A 12,971-nucleotide genomic window follows, 5' to 3' on the forward strand; every position below is an offset into this window, starting at 1 on the left:
TACATACAAAGACAAAAAAGAATGACGTTTAAGTTAAATAATGATTAAGGTGTTTCTCCTATAGGTTGAAAACAATGTCATATTTGAGAGCTAACACAGCATACAAAGTCTACAAAAAACTCAGTCAGATAGCCTTGATTATTCTAATGATTTCTTTATCTTATTTATAATCTGCTAACAAAAATACAATAAAAGGAATTAAACAAAGAAAAACTGTGGACCAAGTGACCACTGTGTGCACAAGTGAAATCACTCTTTAATCCTTAACATTTAAACCAGGAGCTGATTATCCTGCAGTACCTGAGAGTCCCGCCTTCTTGGAGGGCCTCTTGCTTCATGGCTTCCTTATTCACCCAGTCTCCGGCCTCAGGAATTAGCTCCTCCCTCTGTGTCATGTTAACCACCAGTTTTGCCAGTAATATTTCTTGGAATTTAGCTAAAACACAAATTTATTACGTGATATTTACACAACATTATCATACAGATTAAAAAATGTTTAATATCTGATACAGTGATGAAAAACAAATCTGTAAGATATGCTGATAATTAGTGCAGATAAGAGAAATTAACGAACCTCCAATTGGTCCTGAGTCATTTCCCAGAAGGCCAAGAAGAATCTGCATACGGTCCATACTCCTAGAGGCTTTATTAACGGGGTCTCTCAGTAAAGAAACAGCTTTCTGAGTACAGGATCTCACAAGTGAAAAACTGTGTAGGTATGCGGTTTCATTCTGTTCACCAAATATACAAACAAACAAGTCATATAACTGTAGAAAGTTAATACAACAATTGCTATTTTGCATATTTGGTAGTATTCCTTAGAACTTTACCAGCTGGCTTTTTGGCATGTCTCTCTGTTGCTCTACACCCATGATATCTAAAATGCACATTATGGAAAAAACATGAATAGCATGTATGTGGTATAATCTAAGATACCAGATTAAACGGCAAGACAAAGAATAAAAAACACATAAATATAGTTTCTGACCACAGGATCACTGCGGACTGAATAATTGGTGATAGGCCATTCTCAACAAAGCATTAACGCATAGTACTGCATGGAGGCGGCACTTTAACATAGTACTACGTGGAGGTGGCATGGTTGTAAGTCCAGCCAACAGCAGTTCAGTACTCAGAAACTCACCATTAATAAAGGGCTAGGCAGAAGAGAGTTAAGAAATATGATTGGCAAAAGGTTATAGCCTTTAAAGATGTACCTGTACGGAAGATGTTTCTAATGAAGTGGATCGGGAAGGTATATCTGCATTTTGCTTTCTATATGTGCATGTATATATGTATATCTGCGTTAGGTAAGGGTTCATGATGAAAGGAGCTATCAGACCTGGTTGTCTTGTCTGTGAGAGGAGTTTGCTGATAGGTTTTCCACAGAAAACAGAGAGATCCAAACTCATGTCATCAGTGTCTCTGAGGTCATCAATATGTACTGAAAGCCATGCACCTTTGAAAGAAAGTAACTTTAAACAATACAACCAACACTGGTATAAATGTCCATTTGAGAAAGTTACTTACTTACCTCCTTGGAAACCAATATACTTATTGCCACTTGCAATCCTGGCGAGCTTTGTGATAAACACAATATAACAGTTGCGATCTTCTAATGGGAAAGACAGGAGTTCATTCATGGTGCAGTACCTGAAAGTACATATTAATAAATACAAGGTCAGCATGTGCAAACGCCATAGGCAATGAGGCAACACTAACAACGTAAGGGCCAAGTCTACTCTAGCCAGTGGTAACCTTGTGGTTAAGGTGCATGATTAGTCATTGAAAGACTGCTAGCTCAAACCCCAACACTGCCAACTGTTGGGCCCTTGAGCAAGGCCCTTGCTCCTCAATTGCTCAAGGCATATTTAGTCACAATTGTATGCTGCCTTGGATAAAAGTGTCAACTATATATGTACTCTTCATTAGAACTGCACCCAAATGAATGTAAAAATCTATACATTCTGTAGAATATTTTCTATTACGAAGTGTTTTGGTAAATGAAAGAACTTCTGAAAGTTGACATGTCAGAATGAACCTATCATGAGTTTTCCTTAAAAGAAATAAATGGTCAAGGGCAGAAAAACTCACTTTGCTGAAGCAATGAGCTCATTTTTGCATGGGGAATCCTCCATGTCCATCTGAACAAGCAGGATATGGAGGGACAGACCAGCATTTTGAAGGAAGCATCTGAGAGCAACAGCAAAAAAGGCAAGGAAAAAGGAATTAACCTAAATTTATTTTCACAATGTGAAAATGTGAAAAACATCAGGTGTTTGTAGATTATAGTTTCATGTGCATCACCAATCACTTAAAGAAAAGTGAAAAAATAAAATAAATAAAAGTGTACTGTGGAAAAGCTAAATGTTAATTCTGAGTTAACAAGATCTTAGAAACCTATAATGCTATAAAAGTTGCAGGTGTAAATGTACCCTACACAAGCGCCTCCTTGTAGGTCAGTACTAATCAAAAAGGTTATGTACCGAATCCTGCTGCAAAAAGAGGCCTCTGTGTCAAACTGGTGCAATGAGAGTAAAAGGAGTTGCTCCATGTTCAAGCCCAAAGTCCGTGACAGATGGCGCACATCAGCTTTCGTGAGCAGACTAGAGAAAGTGGTTACCTAGCACAAAATGCAACAGATCATGTGTTTTAATTAGATGGCATCAAATACACCAGACAATGAAAATATCTTAAATATGTCAATTATTGGTAAATTTCTGGTCATTGACATTATTAATGTTTATGAAATTATACCTCACCTCTATGAATCTGTTTTTTTCCTTTTCAAACTTCTGCAAATGACTGTCCATAAAGGCTCTAAGGGAGTGATGGTTTTGCTGATGGAAAAATAGCTTCTGGAGCCTGTCTACTTCCTGATTTGCTAGTTCAGAGTACTTTAACCTCAGCACAGAATCTGGAGTGGCACAGTTCAACAAGAAGTACTTGGCAAACTCAAAGACCTCTTCCTCTTCATCCTTTGTTTTCTTTGGTAAGTTGTACTTTATTGTGTCAAGGTCAGCCAAACCTATGTCCACTTCCTCCAACTCAGAAATGTTTTCAAGAGTTTCCACTCTTTCCCTTTCAACTCTAATGTCCTCCAAATTGTCATCTACATTCATTAAGAGTTCCTCAGCATCCTCGTCAGAGAGAACTTTAGGAACATCTGACTGGACACCATTGTCTGGCATAGCACTTTTCTTGTCATCTGGTAAAATTTGATTGGAGTCAGATCCTTCTCCTCGCGTGTGGCCCTGTGTCTTGTTTTCTTTCATGTCACCCTCTATAGACATACTACCCTCTTCTGTGAGCACTGAAATGCTGTTGTCCTTCATATTAAAGACAATATGGCCATCTCCCACTTCTGAATTGTCCTGTTTTGCTTTTCTTTCTAAAGCTTGCAGGAGAGCACTGGCACATGCATCTCCATGAAAACCAACAAAGGCATCAGTTGGGATAAAATCTGATGCAAAGGACCTAGAAAACTGGGAAAACTTTTGCACCCAATTTGTCAGTTTTTCTAGTACTTTGCACTGCCATGGTGCCAAGTCTGTACTCCTGTCTACTCTGTGCTTCTCCAGCCTGTTCTTAAGTGGAATTGGAAACTTGTCATAGACTTTCTCTTGGTCTTCGATCACAACCAGTCTGAAGTCTCTGTGGACTCGACATTTCACTCTGTGGGATCCGAGTCCGAGGTCAACATACTGCTGCCCACTAAAGTAAACATAGTACTGGTTCAATGCATCATAGAGACTCTCGTATAGATTCAGCAGATTTAAGAGGATGACAGTCCGACCAGTCTCCATGCACATCTTCACTCGACTCACATTGCGACAGATTTGCGCGTACTCCTGGTCTTTGGGAAATCCTGAACCAAACACAATTTCAGGGCAGGTGTAATTACCTTTTGAAAATATGCACTGCTGAATTATGTACAGGGCAGCATTGTTTGTTGTAAGTAAAAGAAGATACCGGCTCTCTTTTTCATTGTGGTAGTCAATGTTTTGTTCAATCATTTTTAGTGTGCTTGTCCTACGGACTTCATGGAAGTTAAAGAACAGGTCTTGGAAATGATTGAGAGGATCAAAGTTGCCTTTTTGTCCACTGAAATTCCGTAGTATTGCCTCTGCCAAGTCACTGTCACTAGGCTCCTGGTCTGATTTTTTAACTGAGGTAAAAATCATTTTTACCAAGCAGTAATAATCTCTGAGTCCAAAGAACTGGTCATTGTCACTTTTACATATGCTTAAAAATCCTTTTGCCAGCTTGGGCAAGAGATGCTTCATTCTTAGAAGAACAGACCTGGAGGATGAACAGATGCCATTGGCTGTCTCTACTAACTCAGTCTCGCTTGGATCCCAACGAGACACAAAAATCCCTCGGTTCATTTTTGCTGGATCAAGAGCCCAGTTTGATATTCCAACAAAGCCTACCTTCATGTGTAGATCTGGCTTTTCTCTGTCAATGCACCCATCCTCCAAAAGAGGGTGCAGGGTTTTGAGTGGCATCTGGGGAGAATCTTCTGCCAGACCAATCTCATCCAAAACCACCACTGAGACATATTCATCCATGTTCTTGTCCTTTTGAAAACGAGCACAGTTCCTGAAAGTTCCAATGATTCCTTCTGGACTTGAGTGAGGGCTACACTGAAAAGATACCATGTGTACCTCTTTTAGTTTCTGGAACAATTCACAGTGAGAAGCCTGTCTTTGCATGGCATCTGCTACAACAGTTTTGGCTAGAGATTTAGAGCTCCCTGGCTTGCCTACCAGGAAGAGGGGAATCCTTAGCTCAATACAGACCACCATTAGAAAGACATTTTCTTTCAAGGCTAAGTTTTTAGCAATTGTCTCTCTTGTTTGAATGTTCTGGAGAAAGAAGTCCTGGCAAGAGGAAATTTCATCCTCCAGTGCCTTTTTAGAGTTAAGTGGGCTGAGAAAATACTTGCTAATAGTCAACAAGTAATTCTCTCTGAACTCAAGTGATGGATAATAGCAAACACCCAAAGCAAGAGCCAAGCATTTCAAGGTCATCTGGACTATGTCAGTCGACTGGTAGTTTGGGAAAAGGTGTTCTCTGTGTTGGTAGAACCATACCAGCACCTTCAATGACCTCTCTACATCCCTAAGACTTACAAAACTGCATTCATCTTCTCGACGCCGCATGTAAATTTGAGAGGCTGCCAAAACACTGGTGACCACTGTCTGGCATTTAAGAGGCAGGCAGTGTTCTTTCATTTGTTTCTGCACAATCTGACAAATGTATGAGAACTCTGCTGAATCATTCAACTGTCCAAAGTCCCACACAAGGGGCATCATACTTGGGGGTAAAGGATGAACCCGGTAAACAAGCTGGCGCATGGGAACTTTACCAAGTCGATCTTCTGTTTCCCCAGCTTTTACTCTGTAACCCAACCCCGCTCGCTCCAATCGTTCAATCATTTTAGTACTGTGTTTCCTGTAGGGATTGCAGGCTGCAATTATTTTCAGACCAGAATTTTTCTTCAAGGGAAATCCTTTCACAGTCTTGTCACAGAGTACCTCCTTAATGGCAAAGATGGACTCTGTGGTGTTAGCCTCATCAAAAAACAAAATTGTGTCTAAATTGTATTTTTGACTATTTTCCTCTGCAAGTGTTTCTGCCTCCTTGACTTTCTGGTATATAGCATCAGCAGTAGTTCCTCCATGAACTTTGACCAGTTTCATGTTTTCAACATCTCTGCCTTCCCTCTGCAGATCGCAGAGGAACTTCACTAGTCTGGTTTTCCCACAGCCAGTCTCCCCCATTATGATGACTGGTATCTCACACCTGAATCTCATGTGAATAGCCAACATCTTCATTACATTGTCTGCAGTGAGCTCATATGTCGGATCAGGGTCAAACCGTAATTCAGCACCAACAACAAAGGAAAGCTTTTTTATTTTGTCCTTTCTTGGTAGTTGATCAAAGTCTTCAGAGAAGGAAATTCTTTGTTCCTGAAGTCCTGAGAAAAGTTCATGTGACATCACATCTGCCATCAAAATGTTGCTATTTCGTGGATCAACAGCATTAAGAGTCCCCTTGGAATTTTGCTCCACATGAAAACCAAGGAACGTCATGGTCAAGTGATCTGCATTAAAGAAGATGTATGGATGAGGCTCATTCTCCCATCGCTTTCGAATGGTTAATCTGGCTAAAAGATCATCTCCTTGGTCACTCTTTTGGAGAAGAAAAGAGCTCTGGTCAGAGATGTCCAGGGATGGAGAGGCAAAGTCCCTAGCCATGTGTATCATGAACTTAACTATGAAGTTCTTGAAACCACACAAATTGTCAGCAAAAAACTCTGGATCACAAAACGCAGAATTCTCACAGTCTTTCAGCTGCAGATTAAGAAACCAAGTAAAATGTTTCAGCTCAGCCCATGATGGGTCTTTCAGTCCACAGTTGGATAAAAGATACTGAAGACAGTCCACTGGATTGTCTTCTACAGACTTAGCTTTATATCTAAAATGGTCCAAATTCTCATTTTCCTTGAGTCTCTTCAGATATTGGTAAGGTCTCTGAACACCTTCGGACTCAAATTCTTGTCTGTCCATCAGTGGGTCTAAGGTCACATATATGTGTCTGTCATTTTTTATTTGGAGCTCCAAATCTTTGACTTCTTTTGGTGGTCTACAGTGGATGGTTGGCAGTAAATGCAGAAGTCCTTGATTTGACTGGAAAATAAGATAATTGTACAAATAATTGTTTTAAAAGACCACAAATTTCTAATTTAAATAATGATATTGAAAAACTAATTAAAACTAATATATTTTAATTAATTATTAGCAACAGAAACTTTTTGCTTGACATATTATAAATGGGATCTAATATAAACATAAACAAAACAAAATATGTGATTGCAAAGTAAGAAAGGCAGACCTCTTTGTGAGTTTGAGTATTGTGTGCAGGATCTGGCAGAAGAGCTTCAATTGCCAACAAGTGAGCTTTGTTTCTCCTCCACAGTTTCCCTTCATTGTTACACAAACATCCTAAAACAAGTAATTTGAAAAGGAACTCCTCTAAACCACACTGAACCTGTCAAACCAAATACACAATATTAGGATCAACCAAAACTGGAAATCATTGTAAATAAAAGTAATTACACTGTCAATTATAAGTGAGATTGTTGTGAAACATACAGCTCCAGTGTCAATGTGCAGGAGAACAGGATCCTTTTCTCTCAATGGTGACAGCTTCTCCAAAAGCGTCTGGATAAAGAGATCCATGTCAACAGAAGGTTCTATTAGTCTAATTGGCAGATAACTTGCTGATGGAAACTTTGTCTTGAAATGCTGGAACATCCGTTTAACACAGAGTGACTTTCCTGCATGGAGAAAAGAGTGGTTAATTATTAACCAAAGCAGAGAGAACATTTTTATGCATCAAATTGACATAAAATATTTAAATATTCAAATACACACCAACAGCTGGACGTTTAGATGTAATCATCCAGGACGAAACACCATCTGGATAAGCCTCAAAGTGGCAGCAAAATTCAAATGGGATATTCAAGTGATTTCGGAGGTATTCCTGGACACTTTTTGCAGAAATGTTCAATATTGCTTGCACCTTGTAGTTGCTAAAGAACGATGGGACATATCTGTCTTGGTTTACTGGGCAGACCATAATTAAGCGATACTGAGACCCAGCACTCCTTTCCATTGCCTCAAATTGCTCTGCCAGCGCCACACTCACATCATAGGTCAGCAAACCTGGGTTGACCAATGTATAAATTTTCTTATGACTGCTTGAAGCACCATGGCTTAGGCATCGGCGTAGAAAGATCTCCATCTCTTCTTCAGTTGTGTTTTCATGGCATACTAACACCTCATCAATAGAGGGAAAAGTCTGTTCTGGGCTCTCCATGTAAAAAGAAAGTGTGGTTCTTATCAACTCTGATGCAGGACAGTGAACAAGATTGGGCCTTCCCTCATGAAGAATAGATGGTAACCTTCGGTTGATATAAAGCTGGTTTATGGCAGAGAGATTGGAAAGGAACCGGGCCAGGAGCTCTATATCTACATAGTGTGTAAGGTATCTGGGCATGTCACTTCTAAAATGTCGCCACAAATCTCTCAAAGGCTCTGAAGCATCTTTTTCATGGAGCAGTGTGGAATGGTGCAAATCAGTCTTAGTCACTGATTCTGGTTCATCACCAAGGACCTCCATCTCATACTGATTCCACTTAACAAAGATTCCTTCTTCTTCTTCTTCTTCTTCTTCTTCTTCTTCTTCTTCCTCTTCTTCTTCTTCTTCTTCTTCTTCTTCTTCTTCTTCAGTATGTTCTTGAAGCTTGCTTACTTCACATTCTGTTTCAGGTTTGTGTGGATGTTCTTCCAACATATTCTCAGTGTCAGCTCCCTGTCTTGTACTGACTTTGTAAATCTTACCTACTTTTACATCTTGTCTTGGTACCATAGACTGTTCTGACCCAGAACTGTCTTTTGAATCTAGTTTTACAAAGGAAGCACCGAGCTGGCATCCAAAGAGAGAATTGGAACTCCCTCTTGCCTTTGCAAAGGCATCTCTGATGTCATTTAAGGTGCTTTTTGGATTAAGGGGGGTGAGGAGATACCATATCTGCTGTGGTACAGGCTTTCCTGTTACACAGATACTGTGTATCCAGTAGCAAAGGTAAACTAGTTGTTCTGAGGTAAAGTTATTCAGAACATGAAATCTACACCTCATATCGGACATAAAACTACGCCAATCTTCATGGCAAGCTTCCATAGAACGACATACTTCTTGAAGCCTCTCCGTAACAAGCCCATGATAGACAACATGTTTCCCAAGCAAGGGAAAGTGAAGATTAATGCATAGGTCATTTTCAGGGTTGCATTTCACAAGTGCTCTCATGTCTTGGAAGAAAACATTGCCAGACGAACATAACTGAAGGAGGATGCGTCCCATTCTTTGCACTCCCTCAAAAACCTACAAGAAAGAGTTTCATTGTTCATATTATTGTGAACATACTGAATAACTCCACTATACCATAATAATTTGATCTATAAATATTTTGAAGAATTTAAATACTGGAACCATAAATAGTCCGAGTAAGTTTAGGGGCTGTTTTAATACAGCAACATATTAAACAGAACACACATTATATTAAACTGACTTCAGTGAACTTGTTCACTTGCTCCTTGCCATGCTCTCCTTTGGATGACATAAGCATCAGCTTGTTCTGAAGCTCCAGGAGGTCATCAAGGCTATATGTCTTGTCCCTTTCATTGTTCATCACCTTCATACATAAGACACTGCCCAGACACTTCTAAAAATTGGTAACAAAAAGACCTTGCTTCAAACATCTCCAGTGTACCTCATACAAATATATGAGAATACAAATGAACCAACATACATATCCTTCTACTACATTTGTTCTTGTTTGGGTTCAGTGCCTGAGACATACTACTCACATTTCCAGAAGAGCCATCTGGCCAGCCTACATTGTACACACCATGGGTGTTGATAGCTGAGGCCAAAGACAGAGAAGACTGCTCAACAGAGCCATGAGTCTCCCTCAGGCTTTTCAGCCAATCCAGCCAACGAGAAGAGTCTTTCTACAAACAACATACATAGATACAACTTTGCATATAACTATTTTAAAACTATTTACTCGTAACAACTATTTAGATTCAAATGTAGCAAAGAGTTATTTTGACAAGGCATATGTACAACAGATCAAAACATAATTCTAAAAAAAAAGCAACACAAAAAACATACCAGTTTTCCTGAAAGTTTCTCATCTCTTCGAAGAGTGTCCCACACTTGCTGAGCACATAATATAAAGTCTTCAAAGCCCGCCATCTCAGACAGGGAGTAGAGCAAAGGGCTGTAGCCCATGACAGCATCATGAAAACTGGCCAGTCTGTCAATCTCAGCATCATTCTCTCCAGCCGAAATGGAAGCCAATTCCATAAAGACCTTCAGCTCACTTAGATCTGTTTTAAATTGCAAGGATCACTTACAGTAGCGACCAAGTTATTAAGTAAGCTTGTGGAAATAAGTATATAAGATGTGCCTCCTCTAAAACACAGGGAATATTTGAGGCAGTTAAACAGTGAATAGATTTGAGGACCAGTAACTCACCTTTAATGTGTGCCTTAACCCAGCTGACTAGTTTTTCACTCTCCAAGAATGCCTCCAGACAAGCCGTGTGCTGATGTTTGACATCCAACAACCTTTGCTTGGCACTGATGAGGTCATTACTTAGCGACTCTAGAGTCTTTCTCTTGAATGAGTCTTCTCTCTGCACAGCACAAAATACAAATTTGATTGACCAATGAGACATCTTAGTGTTATCTTAGTGTTGCCATCTTAGTGTTAAAGATCCAGAAACCTTTACTGAACTGTAACTTTACCAGCTGAGTAAGACAGTATATATGGCTGAAGTCTCCTTGCAGGTTGAGTCTATCCCTTATCTTCATAACAGCACCTGCAGACTCTGCCGCATGGTAAAGCTGTCTGTATTCCTGGATCTGACTAAGCCTCAATTCAGGCCAGTCTTTCTCCGGGCCCTGATAAGACTCCAACTTAGCTGCCATAAGATTCAGTTCCTTCTTGATCTGAGTGCCCTCGCCTTCATCACCACACCCATCCACAACTTTGTCCACTTCCTCAAAGGTGGCAACTCCATATGCAATCCTCAAGGCTAATTTGGAGAAGTCATGGAGAGAAGGCTCCCAGATTTCAGAAAAAACTTCCATCAGCTTCACAGACACAGGGACAGCACAAGACGTTGCAGAAGCCAGTGCAGTTGCCTTTTCCACCCATGAGCAGAGAAGAAGGTTGCTCTCGTGAAATTCATGCATCTGCCTTGCCTTATCTAGCATTACTGGGTCAGCACTATAGTACAGCACCCTCCCTGTGGAGATTCCTCTCAAATCTTCCTTGGAACAGCATGGATGCACTTCCACTAGCTCATTTAAGCTCAATGTTTGTTTATTCATTTTGTGTTGTTGCTCAAGTAAGGAGATCTCAGGCACTGTTGGAACATGAAAAACATTTTATAGACCATCATCAAAAATAATTTAAAATAAAAAGTACAAAGGTGTTAAAGATATCGTTGAGGGATTAGTGATCTCTATTATGGCAAACTCACCATGGATCATCTCTGCAATTTTTGCAATCATCTTTATGAGGACATCCATATGTATTCTCTGTTCTTCCAGGGCTTTGAGGTCTTTCTCCCTTTGAACAAGCAACTCTTCTGCATCAATAGAAATGTTATCGAATTTGTTGTGTCTCTTACCTGGACATAAAGACATAAAGTGAGTATAATTGAGAAGTCTAAAAACATGCAGTTTATTAGAAGTCTAGAACTGAAAATAATAAATTCCATTTTTTAATTAACTGCAATAATACTGAGGATAAAAGAAGTTCATGCCACCTACAATTTTGGTACAGCCTCTCAAAGCGTTTTGAGTGTTTCAGGATAGCCTGCAAGTGGCCAAGAGGAATATCACCTAGGCAAAGAGACCTGACCAGAGAACTCAGAGTTGTCAGACAAATCTCTATAAGCTGATTGGCATCCTTATTTAATTTCCACTGATTCCTGTCCCCTGAAAAGACAGAACACATACGTTATTAAGGATATTTATCATTAAATGAATGTAGGGACTGCTAAAGATTCAATTTGTCATTCCAGAGACTCAAATTAATATATTATTTTTTATAATGAAGCCACACCATACTAAAAATACTTGTATATTCCTCTTCATTACAAATGAATACATGGACTACCCTAATGTGCTAGCAGAGAAAGAGGTACTATCAAAATATACAGTAAGCAAAACCAGACAAGCTAGCTTGGCAGATATGAATAGGGCAGATAGGGTTAGGGTTAGGGCCTAACATCAAGTTCCGAGAAACCTCAAAGTGCCACTGAAGGATAGGAGTTTTATGGTGTGCGGTGGCCACTTTGAATGCTGTGTCTATCACATGGATGAGAGGCTTAACATTAGTTGTGTACCCTGGGACAGAAGGACATGGATTGCAGACTGGCCGTCCAATAGCTGGGTCACTGTGTCCTCTCCATAGCGAGCTGCTGACTCGACAAGGATGGAGGAGAGGATGGAAGAGGAAAGACACTTAGGGTCTGACAAGAGAGTCCGCAGGAGATCCCCCTCTTTTCCTTCCTAAGCATGACAAATATTGGGTGAGTATAAACAAAGTGGAAATAGATAAGTATGTATGTGAATTCATGTAGTGAGCGGATATGTGGGCTAGAGAAGAGTTAAGGATGTGAATAGATAATAGTGTACTCATGTCATTAAAACCTTACATATGAGACAGCTTTCACCAACCTGGCATATGTTGCTGATGGCAGACAGACACAAATTGTCAAAACAAGTCTGAATGTTGCTGTGGCTTTTCTTTATAGCCTGTGCCGACATTTCTAGACAACACACCTGCACTTGCTGCATATCACTGAGCTGTAATGGAGATTTAAAAAAAAAAAGTCCATGTTTAACATGGAATGTAAACTATATAACAGATAATAAATAAACGTCAGATAACAAATAAAAATCAAATAATATATGAAGCGTATATACTGTCTTGTTTCTACCTCAGATATCCGCTTTCTTAAGTCTGTCTCCACAATGTGTAGCCATTGCTCTCTGACACACTGGACTGAACAATCCAGCTCAAAGAAAGCATTCCAGATCTGCATACAGGACACAGGACATTGTTTACACATTTACTTCTGCATTTTCATAACCCAACTCCAGGCTAAGCCTTATTTTTTCTATATTCTTTTTTTTATATATATACCTCAATTTCATTAGGGTAAGAAAGTCTGGACTGGGAGAAGAGAGGCTTGTGAAGCAGACCATTCCTCCACTGACTGAACTCCTGCTGCATGTTCTCAAGTTGTGACACAAACTGTTTTCCCTTATCCTTCTCTTCTCCTTTCTAACAAAAACATTGCAAGTTGTCAAAATAGCGGC

At 39.7% G+C, this 12,971-nt stretch overlaps 1 protein-coding gene across 1 annotated transcript in view; it reads right to left on the minus strand.

Annotated features, from left to right (window-relative positions):
* Window positions 1–12,971, minus strand: part of rnf213b (ring finger protein 213b) — a 31,908-nt gene that overhangs the window by 14,390 nt on the left and 4,547 nt on the right. The window contains exons 11-32 of the mRNA XM_027013065.2: window positions 12,796–12,936; window positions 12,590–12,688; window positions 12,327–12,455; window positions 11,993–12,158; window positions 11,415–11,582; window positions 11,123–11,272; window positions 10,383–11,005; window positions 10,111–10,270; window positions 9,745–9,962; window positions 9,438–9,581; window positions 9,140–9,292; window positions 7,443–8,952; window positions 7,161–7,345; window positions 6,901–7,056; window positions 2,763–6,695; window positions 2,487–2,623; window positions 2,095–2,193; window positions 1,535–1,653; window positions 1,343–1,459; window positions 831–877; window positions 575–731; window positions 301–436 (exon numbers count right to left, since the gene is read on the minus strand). Of these exons, the coding sequence (XP_026868866.2) occupies window positions 301–436; window positions 575–731; window positions 831–877; window positions 1,343–1,459; window positions 1,535–1,653; window positions 2,095–2,193; window positions 2,487–2,623; window positions 2,763–6,695; window positions 6,901–7,056; window positions 7,161–7,345; window positions 7,443–8,952; window positions 9,140–9,292; window positions 9,438–9,581; window positions 9,745–9,962; window positions 10,111–10,270; window positions 10,383–11,005; window positions 11,123–11,272; window positions 11,415–11,582; window positions 11,993–12,158; window positions 12,327–12,455; window positions 12,590–12,688; window positions 12,796–12,936 (8,747 nt within the window). The remainder of the gene's footprint in view (window positions 1–300; window positions 437–574; window positions 732–830; window positions 878–1,342; window positions 1,460–1,534; window positions 1,654–2,094; window positions 2,194–2,486; window positions 2,624–2,762; window positions 6,696–6,900; window positions 7,057–7,160; window positions 7,346–7,442; window positions 8,953–9,139; window positions 9,293–9,437; window positions 9,582–9,744; window positions 9,963–10,110; window positions 10,271–10,382; window positions 11,006–11,122; window positions 11,273–11,414; window positions 11,583–11,992; window positions 12,159–12,326; window positions 12,456–12,589; window positions 12,689–12,795; window positions 12,937–12,971) is intronic.

This window comes from Electrophorus electricus, chromosome 14, assembly GCF_013358815.1.
Source record: "Electrophorus electricus isolate fEleEle1 chromosome 14, fEleEle1.pri, whole genome shotgun sequence".
NCBI lineage: Eukaryota > Metazoa > Chordata > Actinopteri > Gymnotiformes > Gymnotidae > Electrophorus > Electrophorus electricus.